Source organism: Choloepus didactylus, chromosome X (genome assembly GCF_015220235.1).
Source record: "Choloepus didactylus isolate mChoDid1 chromosome X, mChoDid1.pri, whole genome shotgun sequence".
In the NCBI taxonomy this organism is placed as follows: Eukaryota; Metazoa; Chordata; class Mammalia; order Pilosa; family Megalonychidae; genus Choloepus; species Choloepus didactylus.
In genome coordinates, this window is record NC_051334.1 from 165,288,510 (window position 1) to 165,313,484 (window position 24,975).

At 39.1% G+C, this 24,975-nt stretch overlaps 1 protein-coding gene across 1 annotated transcript in view; it reads right to left on the reverse strand.

The window, feature by feature from the left end:
- The window catches only part of GPC4 (glypican 4), a 155,485-nt gene that overhangs the window by 57,809 nt on the left and 72,701 nt on the right, over nt 1-24,975 (reverse strand). The window contains exon 2 of the mRNA XM_037821118.1: nt 2,966-3,124. Within this exon, the coding sequence (XP_037677046.1) occupies nt 2,966-3,124 (159 nt within the window). The remainder of the gene's footprint in view (nt 1-2,965; nt 3,125-24,975) is intronic.

Below are 24,975 nucleotides of genomic sequence, written 5' to 3' on the forward strand. Positions count from 1 at the left end.
GGAAAATATGGAAAACCCTTTACTTTCTGCATGATGTTTCTATAAAAGTACAGGTGCTTTGATTTAAAGAGAAAAATTAAAAGACAACTCAACCAGTAGAACAAAAATGGAGTTTAGGTAACTAGAGAAGGGATTTAGCCCCCAAATCTGATAGCCCCAAAAAACCTAGAGCTGAAACCAGAACCCTAACCTGAGCTCCCTGAGACAGAATGATGGAAAACTGGGAAATGGGCTAATTTCTGGTTAAAGAAGGCAAACTCTTATAAGTCCCATAGCCTCTTTTCTGTTCTCTTGGCATGATTTTTCTGTAAACTACTGTAAATTTCTCTAATGAAAAAAAGAAAAGGGGGGGTGCTTCTTTGAAGGTGCTTGACCCAGCATGCTTCCACATGTCCTTTTGCTACTTCCTCACTAGTTGTCCCCAACTTGGTACCCTAACTGAATCTCATTACACTGCCCACCTTCCTCTCTTCCGTTCACACCAATGCCTCAGTGTCTGGCTTTTATAAAAGCTTGGGAAATTCTTTGACACAAACACTCACGCTTGTATGCTAAGAGTCAAGAAAAAGAAACCCCTTATGGCACGTCATTGAACGTCCCTGGCTCTTTAAGCCTTTTGAGGGGTGTTGACAGGTCCTAACTGCCATCCACAAAAATCGATCACCCAATCTATCAGTACAGCACCCACTTGAGGATTCCGGTTGGCTGTACCCGTCAACTGAGGCTTTATGATACAAAATTATTTCATCTCCTCAGAAAACATAACACAGAGGAAACTGTGCGATTCATCCTAGCTCTGTTCTGACCTCCGGACCAAACACATTTCAGCTACTAGCCCTTCAAAAACTTTTCAGGCTCTGCTCACAGATTTTATTGTCTATGGCACATTTTTAATTTAAAGCCTGAAGAAATAAATTGGAGTTTGGTAATTATTTTTCCTGACAAGTCTTGAAACTGATAAAGGCACAGTATGAGCACATTTATTGAATATGAAGCCTGGTAGGGAAGGGCAAGAGAAACCAACTTAAAAATAAAAATAGAACATATGTTAACACTTACTGATAAAGTTTTCCTGTATGGCTTTTTAAAAACTACATGTTGGAATCATACGAGTAGTGCTATAAAACCATGGGGAACGAGAAAGGGGGAAAACAGCTAAACCAGCAGGCCCAGAGGCAAGAAAAGTCACTAATGCTGTGGGCTCCACATGAGGAAGAGACATGTCTAAAAAGAGCACTTGGGGCTTGGAAACAGCTTTTCTCCCCTGCATTGTGCTGCTAATAGGAGGGCAATCTGTAAAGAGCAGCATTTTTTTTTCTTCCAAAATTCCATTATTAAGCCCCCAAGTGGTAGTTTTAAGTATCAGGATCTCCATTTTTCCAAGTTACCCATCTGCTAGATAATCTCAGTTTGCTGCTCAAAGCAAAAGAAAATGCTTAGGCTATTGTCATGGATGGGAAATGCAACAGTCAAGAGAAAACTGTTCTTTCCAATAATAACAATAATAACAACAATACATTTAGTGGTCATTAGAGTCAGAGGTGGTGTCATGAGGTATATGGCCAATAAAACCCATGTTTGGCACTACGAGCATGTATATGAGGAGACTGGGGTGAGAAAGGGGATATATGAATATATAAATTGTTTCCATCTAGGGAAGCAGCAGATGGAATGAAAACAATTCTGCAGATAAGGTGTTTGAAAAGATGGGTAGGCTAAATGGAACACTATGTAGACAGTAGTTTAGTTCAACTACATTACAGATTAAACCTGCTTTTGTGGTCTAGCCTGGGACCCAAACTAAAACATATGAAATCAGTCACTAAGTTTCTAATAACGAATCACAAGGCCACCAACTTTTGAAATACAACCTGTTATTTAGCTGGGAACTGCCTCATCAGCTATATCAAATCTAATTTAGTCTGACTTCTCACCATGGTAACGAGCCCTTTGCAGAAATACAAAGACATTTCACATCTAGAAAATTTGCCTTGTACTCCTTCACCACACATAATGTCAAGAAAAGCATGCTTCGAAGGTACTATGTAATTAAAATGGCCTTTAAAACAGGCACAAAGGAAATCATTCCTATTAAAGTTAAATCTATGCATAACAATCTTCAAATGGGAGAACAGCAGCCGAGAAAAGTTCTTGTGGTGTTCTGGACCCCAAAATTTGTTTCTGAAAGTCTGCTGTCTATAACATTGCTTCAAAAACTGACTCTCATTTGGCTCCTATTGGCCATTTCTTCACTATTAAAAGAAAGTGTGCATGTCAGAGGCCATGTTTGGCTTGGGGAGTTCTAACGGGTTCTGTTGTGGCTTTTCGTGGATAGACTAAGCCAAAGTGCCAGCTAGAATGTGGCTGGTGATGGAGCCCACCTTAATGAAAACTATCACTGAGCCACTGCTGCATGGAAAACTCACGAGCTAAATTTTAATCCTGTCTGTGTTCTGCAGAGCTTCTAGGAATTCTAGTTGTCTTTGGGGGATCTCTTTTGAATTTAATTTGAAGCCCAGCATCTGCAGAATCTCTATGGTTGTTTTGACCAAGACAGTTTTTCAGATGCCTGTTTTTTATTAGGAAGAATTTTTTTTAGTGACTTGCGTGAAAAACACTATTGCATGTTCACCCAAGAAAATAAATGAAAGCATTTAAACTGAACTACTTTAATCTATTTTTGGCTCCTTGTGAGCATATTTCCATATAGATTCTAATGCATCCAGGAAGATTCTAGCAATTATGCTTGAGGACTAACTTGCCCCTGGGAATCAGCAAGCAGAACATTTTGGAAGAAAGCTTGAGCACTGTGGGAATAGAGAGGAGCTGTGACAAAGCAACCATACAAACGTACCTGCAGAAGAGTCTGTCAAATCTTAAATATGATTTGAATAAGAGTTGGAAAAAAAAGTCAAGGATAAAGCAAGTACTAGATGCATACTTGGACCAAAGTTCCAATACGCACCATCAAACTTCTTATAGCGGGAAGCAAAGACGGCTTGCAAATGATTGCACTGCTCGCTGACAACATTTTTGAAATCATCTTTACTTTGCAGACCGTACTTTTCCTCCATCTCTTGAGAGCAGCAGGTATAACCCTGGGGACAGATCTTCAAATGATCACCTGGAAGACAAAAAGACAGTCAATCTTGATCATTATCATTCATCAAGGCCAAGAGAGAAGGTTCCATTTAGGTCAGCACTCTGGTTCATTTCAGTATGTGAGGTTCCTACAAAGGCTCAGGCATCACATGATACCCTGCAGGTTTCATGAAGCCTAGAAGCATTTACTCTCATCTTGAAGAAAAAAATACTAAGAAAGCTGCCTCCAAAAGACAAAAGAATTTAACCAATCAGGGAGATGGCTACATCAATAGGATAATCGGTGTGTCCAGTAACGAGCATCACTCAGAATCAACCCAAGACTCCTTGGTAGGTTCCCCAAGATTCTATGCTACATACCATATAAGTCAAGCAAAGAAGACAAAGTTTTTCCAACTTTGGGAGTTTACACTCCAAGAAAGGATACCCTTAATAGAGAACGGTTTATAACATATGTGACAAGATCTAAAGTCTGAACAAATATAAAAAAAGCAATATTTACATTGTGGGGATGCAATGAGATAAGTGCACTTTAAGGGTTGTGAACAAAGAGGAAACTATGAGAGTTCTCATTGGATAATTTGAGTCTGTGATAAATCACAAGGGGGTCATATGAAACCCTCAATTTTAAAATTTTCCAATCCAGTGTATCTGGGCAGATGACAAAGACTATAGCTATCTTATAATTCTGTATGGCACAGCCATTCACCCTAATAGACTCATGGTTTCCAGGGTCTAAATGAAACCTTTCTGTGGTGATACAGCTCTAAGAGTCAAGGGAAATGTCAAAAACCCATCACTTCATCAACAGCCCAAGCAACAAAGCATGTCCTTTCTCTACCCCAACTGTATATATTCTGCATGCAGTTTGGAGGTGAAGGTTTGGAGGGCTTCTTTCTGTAAGTTTCCCCCTTAACCACTCCCTCCTCCCCAACCCGTAAGAGAACAAAAATTGTGCTCTTAAGTGACCGTACCTTTCCCTCATAATGATCAATGAATGTGGTGCACCTCAAAAATAAACTCCACTAGGTAATGTCAGTTTAGTCACTCTAACATTATTTGGTGTGGTGTAGGTAACCCAGTAGAATTTTGTGCAGATGTTTACCAGGATTTGCTTCCACTGTTCCTTTTGCTATTGCTCTCCATGTTCCACAGAAGACAAATGGGATCAGAAAAGAATCAAGACGGCAACTTGGGAATGAGCATATATATATATAACAGAGTCTAGAGCTGTGAAGTTGCAGAATATCTTAGACCTCATTAGTGAAAGAAGGTTGCCATAAGACTCGGGTTTATGGAAACACTTCTGTTAACCAAAAACAAAACTCCCTCTTCACCAGCTTAACAAGCTTGCAGTAGGCCTTTGGGACAGGTAATTAATAGAGAGATGACCAGTTCTCTCCTGGTTTCAGGGCTGAAGATTTCCCCCATTAAAGTGTTACCACATGGAGCAATAAGGAGGACCGCAACTAGTACAGTACTCTGGCTCTATTAAATAACACATACCACACTCACGCCCCGCATAAAAAAATAATTGCACAGTCAGAATAAGAAACTAACACAGGCCTATTGAAGTGAATTAACTCAGTAATACGGGAACAGATACTTTGAATTAAGAGTGTCAAGGGTTAAAATTCATCATAGGCTGCTTTGCAAGCTCCTGCAAAGATTCCATTACTGCATGCACTGAATTTCTGAGGCAAAACAAATGAATGAGTTTGGAAAATACTCTATGTTCACCAAACCTCAACAGGGCTCACACATATAACGACTTAAAGGAAGCCTATCAAAATAGGCTTCTAAGTCTAAGGAAAAGAGCCCCTTTTCCCCTGCACCCGATGAGCATGCACGCACACAACCAGAAACCAGAAAATTCCAAGGGAGAGCAGGAAAGAATAACTATCTCCATTTAAGAAGGTGCGAGATGTTGATGGGTCTGAACTTATCACAGGAATTTTACATTGAGGATACAGCGTCCAAAAACGGCTAGCCGCAATTAAAGTTTTACTGGTTATTTGCTGGAAGTTGACAGCAGCATTTATACTGGCACATACAGAAGGGCCAGCAAGACCCATGGACTCAGCCCACTACATAACCCCCAGAGGCCCTGGGCAGGACCTTCCCAAGACTTGCTTACACCTTAAGACTGGAGAACATCTTGGTTTCGGCAATACCTACGTTTTTTAAAAAGCCCACTTTCACCTTAGAGAGATCTTCCCAGGAAGAGTTTAGTCTAGTAGTAAAGGGCTTGCCTTGTGTAAAGGTTGACAATGGGGTAGATACTCAGCTAATGTTTCCACTGGCAAAATCTTCTCTGTGCAAACAAGTCCATGCCATCACACCACTTTGGGCCACCCGGCTTCGAATGCACAGCTTATTCTGTCTATATCTCTAAAAAGTCTTCCTTCTTGAGGTGATGAAAATGTTCTAAAGTTGACTGTGGTGTTGGCTGCATATGTCTGTGAATATACTAGAAATCCATTGAATTGTACACTTAAATGGGTGAATTGTATGGTATGTGAAGTATATCTTAAAACAAAACAAAACGAAACAAAAAAAAAGCAGTACTTGAAAAATGTAATTTGCCATTGTTACTTAAAGTCCTGCCTAAGGCAACATGGCAGTCCAAGACCTACTTGTGAACTAAACCCAAGACATACTTAGGCTCCTGGGGATTTGGTGCCATAACCAGTTTCTGTTGATGAGAAGTACAAGGAGGAAAAAGGTGATAGTCTTGCTGCATTTGCAAGCGGAATTTCAGTTCTGAAATCTGGTAAGAATCACTGCAAACTTGAGCAACTGGTTCCATTTTTAAAACTTGACTATTTCAGCTGCAAGCACCAAAAATGGTTTATTTTGAAAGGCAGCGGATATGTGTTAGTAGAAAGGCATTCTGTTTTGGGTGTTTTGAGACTGGCTTCAAAAAGGCTGGGTCTGAATGCGAAGTGTCTTTTCTTTCTGTAGGGAATCTCCTCTCTAAATCTGGTGATTCTTTTTACTTCTCTTTCAAGAAGGATGCCACAATTTCCTTTTCAGGCAGAGAGAAGTGAACACAGGCATAACGGAATCTGACATGGGACGGCTAGACAGGTAGCATTGGGCGGGTACATTTTTCCTTTTTAAAAGGGCCCAAGGTTAAGAGTCGTGCATGTCACCTGAAGGAAATCTAGAAGATAAAAACAGGAACTGTATAACTTAGTGAGATCTAGAGTGGACCATGATGGTTGTTAACTGTACAAATAATAATAAAGTTCTTACATGAACTAGAACAAACCTATATCACTATTACAAGGTGTTAACAATAGGGTGGTATATGGGAAAAAATACAATTGGTGCAAACTAAGATCTACAGTTAACAGTAACATTGTAATATTCTTTCATTAATCGTAATGAAGGCACTATACCAAAGCTAAATGTCAATAATAGAGGGATATAAGGAGTATGGGGTTTTTTGTAAGAAATTAGAATGTTCTCATATTGATAGTGGTAGTGAATCCATAAGTATGTGATTATACCAAGAGCCATTGATTGCACATTTAGGATGGATTGTATGGTGTATCAATACAACTGTTTTTAAAAAAAGGAATTGGGGGGGGGGGGCCCAAGGTGAATGGGATATCTAGGGTTTTCTTTTTTATTTTTATTTCTTTTTTAGAGTAATGAAAATGTTCTAAAATTGATCAGGGTGATGAATGCACAACTATGTGATGATACTGTAAGCCCCACTGATTGTATACTTAGGATGGATTGTATGGTGTGTGAATAATGGATTGTATGGTGTGTGAATATATCTCAATAAAATTGCATCTAAAAAAGAAAAAAGGGGGGGGGGAGAGTTAAGAATTACTGCTTGAAAGGCTTAAGGCTTAGAACTGCAGAAGAGCTGGGAAAAGCTGTTACCAGTTACTCCAACAACTCAAGTGAACAGGGGGATATGAACTACAGCTCTCATGGGGTCTCACCTGTTTCCTTAACTCAACCCCCCTCTTCCGCAACCCTTGCTATGTAGTTTCCTCTCTGTGTATCTCTTCTAGTCCCATAGACTCACCTCTGCTTTCCGCTTCCTTTGGAGTCTTCCCACATTGTTCTTTCTCACCTCTCCTTGCACTTCTTTGTGCATAATATGAAACTGAAGGACTTATTTTTTGTTGTATTTATTGCGCATTCCCTGTTCTTAATTTCAAAAGCAGTTGAATCGAAATCTTTATGGTTTTCTAAGGAAGCACCTAAATTAAGTTGCTTTTTGTACATGGCCCTTGATTAGTTTCTTTCTTTGTGGGTCAGTGGCCCTCAATAGAAAAAAGGTTCCCCGGCCCTGTCCTCCGAGGTTTGGACGGGATTCAATGAAGCGTGCTTTTTAAAGCTTAACTCTATGGCATTAAAAACAACAACAACAAAAAAATCACTCGAAAGAGCCAAACATTTTTTTCACTCACAGCAGCTCTATGTAATTTCTCTTTAGTCTTAATATCAATGCCTTAGTTTTCAAAGCTGAACAAAGACAATCACAATAAATTACTATTCAGTCCTGCTGAGTGTGTATTGGTCCTTTTTTGAAGTACTTCAAATCAATGGTTAAAGAAGTAGGCATTGAACATGAGTAATCTTTGCCATCCTTTAACAACACTCTGGGCGGAACAATCTGTGGAACAGCGCTTTCTCACTTCATCTCATTTACTCCTTGCACCGAAGGCTGGCTGTGATGTACAAATGGGGTGCTCCTAATGTTCACTTATTGTCAGTTGCTCACAATGCAAATACCCATAGAAAATGTTATGAATGGTGGTTAGGATCTCAGGCCAGCTCTCAGCTTATGTTCTACTAACTTGACTTTTTAAACTATTATCTAACCACCACTTTTTACCTCTCTCCTCTTGGAAAATTCATTTTAAAGCCCAACTGGATGCCAACAAAATGTTTCTCTGATTCTCCCACTTTTTCGAGGAGTGGAGGAGGATACTTGTAGTTCCCAGTAAGGTGCTAGCTCTCTATACCTGCAAGAGAGGTAAACTTCCCAGGGGTCCTGGGGAGTAGAGCAACTAGAAACCATCACAGGACGCTGAGGTAGAGAACTGAGGCTTGCTTGCCTGTACCAGGGTGTTCTGTGAGGAGGATGTTTTCTGTACCCCGGGTGACTTTTTGAATAAAGCAACCAAATGCCTTTGGTAAATAAAAGGGACACAAACTGCACCCTAAGGGTAAGGGCTGCCACGAGGAATACATGCCAAACAGCCAGGAAGGTGCTTTGAAAATTGCAAATCTAAGAAGGCACTATGATTTTACATTGGCCTTTCTTGAAGAGATTCTGAGTTCGACCCCCTTGAGTTATGAAGAAAACATACTTCTTCATGAGTGGAGTTTAAGAAGTGGCAGGATATGACTCCCGGGGATGAATCTGGACCCGGCATCGTGGGATTGAGAACATCTTCTTGACCAAAAAGGGGAGGCAAAATGAAACAAAACAAAGTTTCAATTGCTGAGAGATTTCAAATGGAGTCAAGAGGTCACTCTGGTGGACATTCTTACACACTATATAGATAACACTTGTTAGGTTTTAACGCATTGTAATAGCTAGAAGTAAATACCTGAAACTATCAAGCTGCAACCCAGTAGCCTTGACTCTTTAAGATGATTGTATATCAATGTAGGTTACAAGGGGTGACAGTGTGATTGTGAAAACCCTGTGGATTATACTCCCTTTATCCAGTGTGTGAACGGATGAGTAGAAAAATGGGAACAAAACCTAAATGAAAAATAGGGTGCAATGGGGGGGAAGGGTGATCTGGGTTTTCTTTTTTGTTTTTATTTTTTATTCTGATTTTTATTTTTTCTGGTGTAAGGAAAATGTTCAAAAATAGATTGAGGTGATGAATGCATAACTATATGATGGTACTTTGAACAGCTGATTGTACACCATGGATGACTGATAATATGATATGTGAATATATCTCAATAAAACTGAATTTTAAAAAAAAGCACCAGGAGCCTAAAGAGACATGATGATTGAATAAAATGTGGTATCCTCTGGATCAAAAAAAAAGACATTAGGGAAAACCTGAGGAAATCACACAAAAACTTTGTACATGAACATTCACAACATCATTCATAAATGCCCCAAACTGGAGAGAATCCAAATGTCCATCTACAGATAAATGGATAAGGACAGTGCAGCATACCCAGTCAATGGAATATTATACAACCATAAAAGGAAATGTGGCACTGATACATGCAACAACATGGATGGGCCTTGAAAACACTATGCCAAGTAAAAGAAGCCAAACACAAAATACCATATATTGAATGATTCCATTTATATGAAGTGTCCAGAAGGGCAAATGTATAGAGACTGAAAGTATACTGTTGGTTGCCTAGGGCTGGGGGAAATGGGGAGACTAGGGGTTGACAGCAAAGGGGCACAGGGTTTCTTTTGGGGATGATGAAATGTTCTAAAATTAATTGTGGTGATGGCTGCACAGTTCTAGGAATATACTAAAATCCACTGGATTACACATTTTAACTGGGCCAGTGTGGTATATGAATTGTATCTCAATAAAGCCATTACCAAAAAAATCTACGGACACCTGCATAAAGTATAGCCTTCAGTTAATAACGTATCAACGTTGCGTCATTAATTGTGACAAATGTACCTTGACAATGTTTAAGATGTTAATCATAGGGAAAATTGGGGGCAGGAATATAGGGCACTTCTACAATCTTCACAAGTTCTCTAAATCTAAAACTACTCTAAGAGAAAAAGTTAATTTTCAAAAAGCAAGCCTTGATTTTCAAAGTAAAAAGGATAAATAAATGTGGCCAGAAAAAAAAGAAAACTTTCATCAGGCTTTGAAAATATATAAATACTTGACATAATGCCAATATTGGGGAGCTACATCAAGCTATTATTTTGCTGGAGCAATTTTCCTAATCCCTCAATTGCTACTTTACTCTTTTTCTAATTTTTATTTGTCCTGAAAATAAAACACTTCTTTGCCATTGGCCTAGAGAGTTACCAAAATACTTTCTGTTCACTGCTTAGATCTAAATTCATGTAGCCACAAAGTGAGCTAAAATGCAGGTTGCTATAAAACTCCAGCCCTCCAACCTACCTAAGAACCCCATGAGGAACACACAATGCTCCGCTTCATGGGAACGAAGAAAGAAAATCTCTAAAGGTTTTTAATAGTCCCTGGGGGGTGGAGAACGTATACATTAATCCATCCTCCTCTTTTCCAAAACGGTGTGAAATTACTGCATATAATGTGCTATGCAGATCGAAAGCCTGAAGTCATCTGACCTAGTCCTTTAATAATAAAGCACGTAAATTACAGTCATTATGCAGGTGTATGATTTGAGATCACCTACCAATCACTAGGAGAAATGCAGCTAGTTAGCATTTTGCAAAACCTTGCCAAAATGTAGCTCTGGAGGGCTTACGGCTGCCAATTATTTTTAGGTCCGCTAATCCGGCAAAGTAGGATAGAGAAGGCTAATCAGAAACACATATATTTCAAAAATCAAAAACCAAAAGTTTGCTAAGATAGGCACACCAACCAAACTGAGTGAATGGCCTGAAATTCACCCTTTGATCTTATGTTTCCATCACTTTGGAGCAACTAGAACAATTCCATCTAGTTTGTGCATTACAACCTCCAGGCCTCAACAGGAATAATAAAAATGCAAGTGATGAACCCCAAACTCCTCAACAATTCTGGGGTTCCTGAAAATACTTCCTAAGCAGTGGGTACTAATAAGAGCCTCATGGAAATGTGTTGGGAGGGGTTCTTGGGGGGCAGCTAGCTGCAGGAAAAGATTGTGCTCTCTCACCAGTTTTACAGCTAAGAAAGGAAAAGAACTTTTCTGTTGGAGATTCATGTGCATCGTTGGAGAATTTCTCTCCAATACTAATTACGATTTTCACCGGGCTCATACTTTAACAGAATGCCTAGGAAGAAATGATTTCTAATGCCTCTGGGGATTTCAGAATCACACAAGTGTTTTGAAGGAGCCAGATGTGAACTGCAAGCCCTTTAAGTGGAAAACAAATTCAGAGAACCTGAGGATGTTACATAAGTGCATAAGAGGTTAAGATTTTTAAAACTCTCTTCAAAAAGTCTCGTTTTTATCATGCCCCCTTCCTTGAATTTTTTTTCTTACTCCCTCTCCCTCCCACATCTTTGAGATTTTCTTCTTATAGAGAGGGAAGAGATGAGAGAATATAGAGGCTGAGTTTCCCAGGGTCAATCATGTCTGTCACAGCCTCAGTTACACATTCAGGTAACATTAAAAAGCAGCCTGGAATTTTAAAATGCTATAAAAGTCCATTATTAAATATTGGCTTTATTGGAATCCAAAAGCAGAGGTTATAAGGAAATTTCATTTGAATCACATAAATATTAGCAAGTAGTTTTTCATTAACAAATGATCAATAAAATGATTATAATTGTCAGCATTGATATACAAGCACAGGTGTTTTGCACTGCATCAATCTTCAAATCCTCTTGATTTCTGTCCCTGAAAAGTAGCCTTCTACGGATTTTACAGATGAATAATTGAAATAGAATAATGAACTTTCCAATTAATAACCAACCAGACAACTTTTTATTTCCTTAAAATTTTTTTCTTAACCAGAGGTATAACTTTTTCCAGCGTTTAAGTACCAAAACACTTAAATTATATTTCTATTAAATTATAAAAATTAAATTATTTTGAATAGTTATCATCTCTTTATTAAATCTCTCATTTTCTTTAGATTTAGGCTTCCCTGAAGGAATAAAAAAATGAATAAATATTCTGGCCTATCACTACAATAATCTATCAACTTGAGTGTTCTTTAGATGGAAATATAACATATACAACTATGTTTTTAATCTATTTTTCTCATGTTTCATTCTATTTTTCCTTTGAATTTGCTGGTTATTTTTGTAAGAAACATTTAATGCTAAGTTGCCATTGATTTCCATAAGGAAAACATTATGATAGTATAAAAACATTAATATTTTATTCTATATATAATAAATTTGGATGCATATATATTATGTTACTGTGGAGTTTGATTGGATGCGTGTATGTGAGTATGTTAAAAATATGCCTTTACCAAGACAAATAGTACTTTAAAAAATGTTACTACTCAAAATAAATTATGCCTTCTACCTGAAAAAAAAAAAAAAAAGCATCCTAAAGTGATAAAAAAAGTTGGGGTAATGGAAACTGGTGAGGGTAGCACAATATTATGACTGTAGTTAATACTACTGACTTGTACACCTGCGGTTAAAATGGGCAATTTATGAGTTGTATGTGTTACTACAATAAAAAGTCAAAAAGAAACAAAAAAAGTCAAAGAGCTTACAAAGGCCCTTGAAGCCTTACTTGATTTAGGGCTCCATGGTATCTTTTTCAGCTCTCTTGCTCATTCTGTTCCAAATGCTCCTGGCCATCTTGCTGTACTTTGAATATGCAAGATATGCCCCAACCTCAGGACCTTTGCACTGCCAGTTCTTCTACCTAGAATGCTCTGTCTTAGATATCTTTCCTCTCATATTACCTTCTCAGTGAGATTCCTTGACCATCCTACTTTAAAGTACAATCTCCCTTCCTCACACCAACTCTAGCACTCCTTAGAAGGCTTCCTAGCTTTATCTTGCTCTATGGTGCTTATTTAAAAAAAAAAAAAAAAAAAAAAGTAGCCTAGATTGGAAATGCACGTCAGCTAGGACATTTTTTTCCTTTGGTGTCCAACAGAACTTCTGGAACCTAACTACCAAACTGGGCATCTTAATTCCCTAGGAGGCCAAGGGGTGGGCAGGGTCACTGCTAAGACAGTGAGGCTCTGTGTGTCACAGGAATTCCCTTGGAGGAGGGAGGCTGGCCCTTTCTCTACACCCCTGGAGCACTGAAGTCTTAAGATTGCCCCTGTGGAGGGGGCAAAAAAAAAGATTGCCCGTGGGCATCTCCTCTGAGCAATTACATAAGCCGTCAGAGAAAGCAAAAGGAGGACATTCTCTTCAGGGAAATGCCAGGGACACTCCTTTTCTCCTCCTAGGGGGGCTGAATGAACACAGACTTCCAAAAGGGAATGATTTCCCTTATTATTTCCATATAATCTTTAAAGAAGCCACCAGGAATCCCATTCTCGGGAAGCCTGCCTCAGCCATTTAGGTTTCCCAGCAAGACCAGAAAGGGTTAATAAGCTGAGTACCCAGTTTACTTCAAGTGAAGGGGGAAAAAATGCACGGGGGGGGGGCCAACTCACAGATAGATATCAGACACTTGCTCTAAAATAACTATTAATACCTTCAATTTTATAAACATTTCATGGTTTGTGTGGGTCATGAAAAAATTTTAACAGAAAATTCTTTTCTTCTTTTTTGTTATTTTTAGTTTGGGTGATAGGGGAAAGGCTTTTACACAAAGTGATCACAAATTCCACTTCTTCACATAAAGAAAAATGATTCTCTAACATCAGATTTCCAACCACACACACTATTCTTTAAAATTCTAACTAGGCATCAGTGAAATGGTGGAGGGGAAAGAAACATTTACATTTGCAATGCTTGTGCTTAATTACATCCCTTAAAACCCACTGCCACAAAATTCTTGTTAAAGGTCATAGAGAGTTACAGCTTACTCTAATACACTGCACTGAAGAACTCTTAATTAGTCCCAGTTCCCAGGGACATGGACATGCGACACAATTAAACAGGGGTTAATTTTGTAACATCAGAGAAAATGTCTTCTGAACCTTAGCACAGGCAGATGAGGGAGCGGACAAGTCCCGTACACAGAGGCCCCCTAGTTTTACAAGGCTGACTTGCCCCATGTTATGCAATATGAATGATGCCATTTTTCATTTTTAAAAAAGCTCTTCCCCACCATCATCTAGTACACTAGCACATGGGCCTGCCACTCTCAAGCCATACACCCTGGAATTTATTTCCATTTAATGGATTCTTTGCTATTAGAATTCTGTTGTCAAGCGAAAAGATTTCAACGTCCACTTCCTCTTATAGGTCATTCACCGGAGCATTAAGTAAAACGTGCCTCAGTCTTAATTTTGGAGAGAACAATACTGTTTATGCCACTATCCAGAGAATTAGCTATTTACCCCTACCCTTTGCCTCCCGCCGCAAAGTCAACGCTAATACATGATGGAACAGTCCCCACGATTCTGTGGTGACTCCATTTATTTTGAGTTTCCTTGGTGTGGTATGCAACTCGATGAAAAGCTTCTGAAAGTCTAAAGGGATCACATTCATTGGTTTTCCTTTATGCACATGTACAATTAGTCTCTTGAAAAACACAAAGTCATTAGCCAGGCACAGATTCCCCTTGTAGAAATGACATTGCCCTTCCCAGCAGGCTGTTTGCTTAAGTTTTCCATGTTCCCACCACCTTTTATTATAGGTTCTATCACTTTGCCTTTTTAAGTGACATTTCTCAGCTCTGCTTGAAACTTATCCTAATGGCAGTCTGCCAGCTTCTTGGCACCATGCATTTCCCCCATCTCACCTTTCAGAACCTTTCCTTTACAATCAAACTTGATTAATTACATCTGATGGGTTCATTAGGGTGAGAAAATCCAGTATATTCACCACATCTAGTTACTTCAACCAGTTCATAAACTCAAGACATTATCTGGGAATAGAACTCTCCCCTAACATCACCCCAAAGACTAAGTCAAAGAATTTATTCACTTCTCCCAACTAACCTTTCACCCAATTTGGCAACACAAAAAACCCATCAGTGCTCTTAATGCAGTGTTCATCAACTGCCTCTTATGTGTCAGATGCCATCCATCAGCACAGAAAATACAAAAGGCGTGGTCCTGAAAAATTGCATGATAAACAGACATGAACTTATTGTTCTACAGGCTTTTTCTCTCTTCTTCTTGCTTTATAATCTGAATTCCTCTACCACCACCCCCCAAAGTGGGAAAATAATTTGTCCAGAAGATTATTATGCAATCTCTGAGGTCCTTCTAATCACATCTTGGAAAAACCCCAGTCCAAAAGAGAGGAGGAGAGAGAAGCCAATGTTACTTCCCCAGGCACATCCACCCAACCCATGCTTCCCACTTCAGGACTTAATCTCAAACAATCATGCCACAGGAGGTGCCTTTGGATAAAATGGGCGAGATTCACACACTCAAATAGAATATACTCATTGCCGGATGTACCATGTCCATTTTTTGAGTCATCCAAAACTACAGAAGACATTAGCTTAGATTCAATGCAGAATCTCACAATGGGGGAAATAAACAAATGCTGGACCAAGTGGGGACCTAGTTTTGCTTCCTTTCTTGGTCAACAAAGCAAAATCCACACGGCAAAATTTTTTCACAAGACCATTAGTTTCTTTGGATGGACAAATCAACATTCTCTAAACATTCAAATGAATAAAAACCAACTCTCAGATTACATTAATGCTTTGATTTTTAAAGGTCCTAGATCTGGTCACATGAGGACGAGCTTCCCTCAACTTATATCCTAATAGTCAACAAATCACTGGCGTGGCTCCATTCAACTTTTGCACCTGAGGTCTATGCCTTCAAGTGACTGAAGGGCAAAGTAACTGAGATATCACACCATCCCTCTCCATCACTCTAGATAGGAATAATCTCCATTTGTTCTTGGCTCTGCGAAACTCTGATAAAAAGGTGCCCGAAGTCAAATGCCGAGTATTGATTAGGCAATTCTTCAGCTGAGCTGCCATGCCTGCCACCTACCATTTTCCATATCATGGAAAGGGAAAAGTAAAGACAGATCTTTGGGACTGATTAAGACTGATCTTGGGGACTATTAAAGTGATTAGTTATTCATGACACACAAAAAAATTTACTTCCTTAAAGAAGATGGACAAGTGATTGCCTGCCAGCAAGTGACAAGGATGAGAGAGAAACGAAACAACCCGTCATTTGCTCTGCATTCAAGTCTCTACAGGCCTGTTCGATTCCTGGCTAACCTTAGTAACAGGCCTGCCAGACCAGAGGCCTCTCAGTCACCCTGGGGCCATGGAGACCCTCTCTTTACTGCAGGCCCTCTCTTTACTGCACAACTGTCAGATAACCAAGGATGAAGGGGACACCTGTTACCATTGTTTTTCTTTTTTTTTTTTTTTTTTTTTTTTGCTTTGGGCAAAGATGAAATGGGAGGCACCACTCTAATTTGAGCCTCTAAGAAGAACTGACAGTTGCTTCCATGTCTTTGCAGTGTCTTTGCAGTCACTGTAAAATGGTGTCATTTGTCATAGGACCTTAGAGAGGCACCAAAGCTTCAGAAATCCAGTTAATAGAGAAGGTTGGGACATGATGTTCACAAATTCAAATTATCAGACTGATGTCTTTGGCCAGACACAACTGGGTGCGTGGGTGCTTATTCCATTATGTCGACATCTGGCCTGCCCTTCACAACTCTTAGTTGAGTCACAGACCAAATGGCTCACTCGTAAAGCAATTGATATGATCAGATATCTGATCCCAAAGAAGTTCTAATTACTCCTCCACTCTCAGAATGTATGAGCCAAACTCAAAATGAATCCCATCAGCTACTAAGCAGGGCAAGAGAGAGAAAGAATTGACAAGAAATAGGCAAAGGGAAAGGGAAAGAAAAGGAAGAGGGTATGTGTTCCACGGAGGCCCACCTACAACTGATGCAGGTGGCGATCTGGCACCAGGGCCTCAGTTTCCACGGTAACTCCCATCAAGCAGAGGGACATGTTTTCCTCTCTAGTTTCCATTACACAGAGCCTGCAGATGGCACACAGCATTACTACTGCAATTATTGACTATAATTATCATGAAATGTCTTTGATGTGACAGCAAAAATTATTAAAATGGCCCTTCTTAGAGGAGAAGGGCAATAAATACAGCCTCATTTGGAAAATTCAAGGACCCAATTTCATAGCAGGACCTTCTGCCAGAGAAGTGTTAAGTCACTATAATATACTTGCTTTTGGCTCCTCTCCTTGAAGATGTTTTAATCTATGTAGAAAACGAATAATGCTATGTGATTCCGGATATATTTTTAGAATATAAATACAAGTACTTCAAGGGAAACAAAATAATCTCCTTGCAGACACATATATGTGAGCAGAAGCCCCTAGGTTTCCCTGATCCCATAGTAATCAAGAGAGGTGATTTTTAAAAACTTCCTTCAAGGACGGGAACAAATGACAACTGACATTTTATAAATGTTAGTCTTATTTTAAAGACAGTACTTGGCAGTGCTGTGGCTTATCTGTTTGAATTAGTAAATATTTTAGTGTACTTAAATGAGTTATCAATAACTAGATGTATAAACAAACTCTGGTCTCTTTATCTTTCATAGGATCATAAACCATGCAAGGTCACATTTTATTTTTAATTTACCTAATCGAATTGCTTTAACTCTGAGTCAAAATGGCATAATCCCAAATACGTGATGATGTTATAGCAGCACATACATTACCATAATGTCAGATTTCAAATCACATTCTAGATTCTGTTTCACTGTGGGCATAAAAGACCATTTCAAAAGTGCAGTGAAACTAAAGGAAAAGTCCAACCAGATCAGGTCCTGACTTTTGCAAATGAACTGTAAACATTAGAATAAGTTTGACTACACTACCTGGAAAAATGCTGAAGCTTTTGCCCATGAATATTTCTGTTTTTGATATATGACAATGAACACAGCCCAATACAAAGAAATAGACTAACCCAGGCTTACTCCACTACACGTTAAGTTCAATCATGTAGAATGACTAAACCATAATTAGACAAGTTTGGAGCAGAACCATAGTTCCATCTCAGGTTTCATAAACATAACACTCAAAGAGATAGCCCGTGGCACCAAGTCTGATCTTCCGTTTGGCCTAGCAACTTGGAGAGATAGGGATAAGTGAGAGGCATTTTGCTATAAAAAGGCATTATTTCATTATTATGTGATGAACCTTCTTGATTCCGTGATTTGTGGCCGCAAATGTTAAGAGAAATTATCCCACGGACTATTACAAAATGAGCCTGTGTTAAGAGAAAATCATAATGCATTCTGCTTTATGGGTCTAGCAAAACTCTCACACTAGAAATTGACAAATTTGGTAGCCTTGGGATAGTATACAGAACCCCGAAATTTTTTATCCCACCAATGAGCTGCAACTCAGAAAAGCACGAGTCGGGCTCTCAAGGTTCCTCTGTCAGACCAATTCAGTACAAAATGAATGAGTACAGTCGCAACAAGCAGGAAATTCAAGGAAGAGAACAGAAAAGCGTGTCTGGGGCCTAATTTGCTATTTTACTACATACAGTATACATGTTAGAACCATGTAGGAAAGAAGCTGTAAATGTTTCCATCGGACTCTATGTTCCAGCAAGGAGGCACCATGGTATATGGAAAGTACAAGGTCTTTTTGGAGTTTTTTGACAGGCCTGAGTTTGGACTGAGTTCTGTTGCTTACTAGCTGTGTGACTTTAAGCAAGTCTCTTAACTTCTCTGAGACTATTTCATCTTCTGTTAAATGGGGATAATAACAGAACCTACCAGCATAGGGAGTTTGGAGGCATTAAACGTATAAAGTGTCCAATCAATAGTAGCTATTGTTATGAATACTGGTATCAGACGAGACTACATATTCCTCAGCATATGCTATGCTTCTGGGTTCAGCTATGCTTAAACAAAGGAGTATTTGGGGTTTTTTGTTTGTTTTTATTATTACTACTATTATTGTTGTTGCTGTTCTTGGGAAGCAGTTACTTCTAAAAATTACAGAGCCAAACAGCAATATAGCTGTGTTTATCGGCAAACACATAGTAAGGCTATACATAACCTATAGCGATACCACCACTCTGGTGTTCCAGGCTAGAAAATATAGTTAGTTTTGAAATGACTGCTATTAGCTTTGAGTTTAATGAAGCACAAAATATCAAAAGTCAATTCATAAGAAACTCCATTATAGGCACAAAAAAAAAAACAAACAAAAAAACCCCACAAAGTCGTATGTCATCAATTTAACATGGTTTGGCCCAATAATCTGGGGAATCAAAAGGCACTCCTATTTACGTAAATTTGTGTGCCCAGAGCATGCATTATGTCGACTGCACTGTACTGATAAAAGATCAGTTCCTTTCTAATAGCCAATCATTTTGTTCAAAGAACACTATGATCTATAAAATGAAGGCAGATGGTTTGAAAATTTAAAATACCGAAGGATAAATGCATGTCAAATACAAACCAAAAAAAAGAAAGAAAAGAAACCACCCCGAGATGAAGGGAGTTTGTTCCTTATCACATCAAAGGAAGGGAGAACAAAGATGGAAATGACAGCTCCCTGCACAATTGTGATGCACTTAAGTGCTGATTTTTTGATGTGCATGATAAAGAGTATATCCACCTCAGAGCATCTGCCCGTTTATCACCTGATTGAGCGCCTCCTCAAACTCTTTATTTCTTAAATATTTCTGTCAAGTAGGTCTTCCTCTATTAGTTTTTAGACTGGTACCAAAGATTTTCCCTGCTAAAATTGCCCCTAACAATTGTGAAAAGATTCACAGACATGAAAGAGATAAAGAAAATTCATCCTCATAATACATATCTTCCAAGATGTGCTGGCAAGGTTTGGAGAGAAGAAACATGACTGCTTCCTGAACAATGTTTCTAGAACCTAGTCGGGGGTGAGGGTGGGGGGTGCAGGGAAGAAGGGAGGGGTGCCCTGTGAGATACCCTGACCTTGGTCCTGAGCCTAGATCTTGGGGTGTCAAGTAACAGTGTGATGGTGACCACAGCACCATTAAATTCAACGACGTTATGGGAAAGGAAAAGAAAAGTACAAAAGTCTATCACATGGTTTTCCTTATTTTAGAGTAAGAAGCATTATTATGCCAGAATAATGCCATAAATCAGGGCATTATTGAGGGAGAAATAAAAAGTTCAAAAAGAAAAGAACACTCACAATGCCAGGAGACTAAGTTTAATATATATTAAATTTAGCATATATATTAATATATAATAGGTTATATATATATACACACACACACACACACACACACACATACAACTATTGAGGGAGAAATTAAAAGTTCAAGAAGAAAAATAACACTGATGCCAGGAGACCAATTTAATATATATACTAAATTTAATATACATAAAAATATATAATATATAATAGGGGTGTGTGTGTGTGTATATACACACACACACACACACACATATACACATATTGCTACCCCAGAGTCAGTGTGTGCTACTCCCATTTAATTCAAGGTTTTGAGGGAGGGGGGTTGAAGAGCGAAGAGAACCTTCAGTGTGGCTAAAAGGCCGAGTTTAAAAAAAAAAAAAACTCAAAATAAAAAATAGGCAGGAGCAACCTGCAAGAGATGGCAAAGTCAACAGTAAGAGGCTCGTTTGCTCTATCAAAGGGAGGAAGCCATTTAGAGCACTGGAGGAACCACTTAATCACAGTCACAGGACTAAAATGGAGACTGAATGAATTCTTTTGTCTTTTAAGAAGACTCACATTCCCAAACCAGAACACTGAACTCAGCAGGTCAGAGGTACTAGATCAAATAGTGGTAAACATGATGCTCTGCATCTAATCAACAAACCAGGAGTAGATAAATCACTGGGACCAGATGGTATCCACCAGCCAGTTTTGAAGTAACTCAAGGGTGAAATTGTTTCGGCCGTGTGTAGGCCATCTTTACAAACGGCCACTGTGCCTGAGACTAGTGCTTGTCAATGCGATTCCTATTCATCAGAAGGGTTCCAGAAGGGATCCTGAGAAGAAGAAACCACTGAGACTCATTTCCATATCAAGTGGGCTGGCCAACTTCGCAATAAAGGTGAAACCCCTGCCTAATTATGAAAATAAAGCGCCTGGGGGACAGAAGAAACCAAATATTTTGGCACGGGGAATAAACCATGTTCATCTAATGAACTCTCGGGGTGGGTGGTACAAGGAGAATATGCGTTTGGATAAAGGGGACCCTAGGGTACAATTTATGGAGGATGCTAAAAACACAACAGAAATCATTATCACATACATACGCTACCACAGATAATGGCATCGCGTTTTAAAAGATATAAAAGAGCTAAGTGAAATTCAGAAGTTAGAGAAAAAGATCAGAGCTAAGTGAAATTCAGAAGTTAGAGAAAAATATCAGAGCGGCTATTGAATTTAGGGGTAGTGGGGGAGACAAATTAAAATGGAATATTCCCATGGAAAGATGGCAATATTATTTCTTTTCATCAGGTTTTAAACACAGGCTTTAGAGATGTTCTTTTTATTGACTCCCAATATACTAAACTTATTCAATAAACAACCCTGGAAGTACAGCAATGGCTCCTTTGTACATCACTTCAACTTTCAGGGTAACCCAACAAGCAAAGGAAGTCTTGGTCTACAAAAAATAAAAAATTCAAGTCTGTGAACTTTACTGTAGAAGACTGGAGCCACTCTCTGGGACATAGCCCTTATCTTGTACAAAAATACCCCCATTGCATATTTAACCAGCTCTGCTGTCTGATTTCTAGACATTCAGTTCTGCCCTGGGTTAAAAAGAGACAAAGAGTGAACCCAAATCAATGACAGCAGAAGTGACAGCTGAAAAGGAGGCAGAAGCAACAGGAGCAGAACAGTCCGAGGCCATTTAGCTCAGGGGCAAATAGTTCCTTGTACTTCAAAGGGCCCTAAGGACATTACTGCATTAGAGCACCATTTATTAAATGACTTTCATAATGATAACCCTGGGTCTTCGTTAACTAATTATGGTTTTTATCCTTCCGTGTAATAAAGCAGGGGAATAAATATTTTAGAAATATTTTCACTGGAATGTTGAGAATATTTTTTAAAGTTTGCCTTGATACATAAAAGGAAAATTATCTAGAAAAACCTATTACTCCTTTTCCAATGAAGCAAGATAACTAAGACATTATTTTAAAGCCACAAATATAAGGTCAAGAGTTGGTACAGGCTGCAACTCAAGAATGTCACACAAATCCTAGATGTATTCATAGAGGGCAGATCAATGGGGTGATTAAAGAAAACTGGTTTGCTTGGGATGCAATGTATTTGTACCTTTTGAATTTGTGCACCCAAACATAACATTCATTTTCCTTTCACAATCTACGCGTGTGTCCTTGCAGGACACATATCACCAAGGAAATGACCTATGCAGCAAGATTGTTGCTCCTTTCAAAGGTCATCAAACAACTGGTTCATACTTCCAAAAACATTAATCCCAGAATATTAAGAAAAAAAGCGTTAAGTAAACATGAGATGCAAGTTTATCTGTTAGAATGAGCTTACTTATTTCTTGAAAAACACATATTCCCATTTGGAAAGAGGGACTTTGCCAACTACACTTCACACCACTCTATTTCTCTCCAGACAACTTGTACTCAGTGAAGGAAATAGATCTGAAACATCCAAGAAGAAAGCAAAAATAAGATGCTTGAGTAGAGTCAACACTCAAACCACATGCCTTCGAACAAACCCGCTGCACACACCAGAAAAGCACCATTGCTGGCCTTTGTCATAAAATATATAGTGTTCCAGGGAGACGATATGGAACATCATCTTCCATGGGTAACATGGGAGGCCAAAATAACAAAGTTTTCTGGAAAACAAAACTGCATAAATGATATCACTCGTTTTCCTATAAATTATAGGGTACCCTCACAATAGAGAAAAATGATAAGGCAGGATTCTGGGTAAGGAAAAGACCCCAAATCAAATTAAATACAATAATGGAAACAAAAACTTGGAAGAATAAGGACAGTGAAGGGAAGAGGCAGGGAAAAAAACCCACAGTGGGTCCCCTGTTTTTCATTCTAAAAATGCCAGTGTACTAAATGCTAACATGCCATGTCTGTATCCTACCAGGAAAATAAACAATACAAAAGTTCTACATTTGAAAGAACAAGTTAAGAATGGCCTTATAATTTTAAGTGTGCTTGATTTGGAGATTGAACTCTGATACAAACCCATCACCACTTCCAGTGTCCTAGGGCGTTTTATAAATGGATATGTGTGTGGTCAGAGATGGCACTGATCACTGATATTTCTTTAGAACAATGCCCTCTTAACATTTCCTACTTCATAGCCAGCTCTGGCATAAAAAGCACCAGAGTAATGCCTTGCTAAGGAATGGATGAAAAGCTTAAAATATTGCCAGCATTTCTGGGAGGAACAAACATCCTCTGTGAGAGCTGTCCCTGAAAACACCCCTCCTCTGTGATGGCTCACACAATCTTCATTTCATGAAAACCTACACAATGATGACTTTTCAGTGAAAGCTTGTAAACTCCCTGTTTCCTCTCTGGGTGATGAATGAGTGCTACTATGGTCCTCGGAATGGGTTTCTGGGCCAACTCAAGCCCTGGCCCATGGGATAGCTGTCTCCCACTAGAGGTAAGTCACATCAGGAGAGCCAAGCTAATGGCAGAACGTGGGCAAAGGGCGTCCTGTTTGGCAAACAAAAATGTCAGATGATGGCTTGCTATTGTGATACAAAGCCGGGGAATGGCAGAGAGCTGGGAATGACGTGGGAGAGCACACGGATGTCTGGGTAAGTCATTGTCAAAGCCCTGCCTGGTTCATTAATAGGAATTAACCACACGTACATGCCCTCATCCAACGGTCTGAGTAACCATGTTATTTTTGCCAACAACCACAGTAGGTTTTTCCCACTCCTAAACTCTCAACATCACCGTTCGGTCTCTGGGGGTGGAAAACAATGTTGCAATTTGCTATCAAAGTATTCAACCATGAAGAACTGGATAGAACTTAGAGATCTGGAGATGGAATCCTCTCATCTGGAGATGGAATCCTCTCAGTCTACAGAACTCAGATGGAATCCTCTCAGTCTACAGAAGAGATTAAGGCCCTGAACTTGTTCAAAGTTGCACAATAAGAATTTAGGCAGTCAGAACCAGAACCCCCATCTCCTGTGGTCCAGCTTGTGATATTTCCATTCCTTGTCAAGTGAACCCTGGCTTCAGCCATTAGAGAAGTGTAATTGGAAATTCATGAAACCACCATGCTGCTTGCCCTCTACCATATATATTTCCCCCTAATTTTCTTTTATTGAGAGATTATTCACATACCATACAATTCACCCATTTGGAATGTACCATTTCGTGGTTTTTAGTGTATTCACAGGGTTGTGCAACCATCAGCAATATCTAATGCCAAAACATTTTCATCATGCCTTACCCATTAAGTAGTCATTCTCTATTCCCTACACACACCCCATTCCTAGGCAACTGCTAATCTACCTTCTGCCTCTGTGAATTCCTCTGTTTTCTGATATTTCTATGAATGGAATAACATAATACAAACCCTTTTGTATCTGGTTTCTTTCACTTAGCACAATGCTTTCAGGATTCATTCACATTCCACCATGCATAAGTACTTCATTCCTTTTTATGGCTGAATAATATTCCACTGTATGGATAGACCACATTTTATTTCTCCTTATCCCTCCATCCACTGGTGGACATCTGGGTTGTTTCCACTTTTGGATATTACGAATAATGCTGCTATGAACAGCAGAGTACAAGTTTTTGGCTGAACATCTGTTTTCAATTCTCTTAAGTATATACCTTGGAGTGGAATCATCAGCTCGTGGTAACTTTGTTGAACTTTTTGAGCAACTGCCACCCATAGGCATTTTGGAGTCAAGAATTCCATCTGGAACTGGCCCCAAATGTAAGCTTAACACAAGTTACTGGTCTCTGCAAGCTGGCATTTCATACTGCTCAGGCCACCAGAAACAAAGGCATTTAAATTGGGAACAAGGACCAAAAGAAAAACAAAACAAACTCCAAAACAAGGTTTTTAATCCCTCAAATAAGAAAACACACTTAAATTTAGTCACTACTTCCTGTTTTCAACCTAAAATTTAGA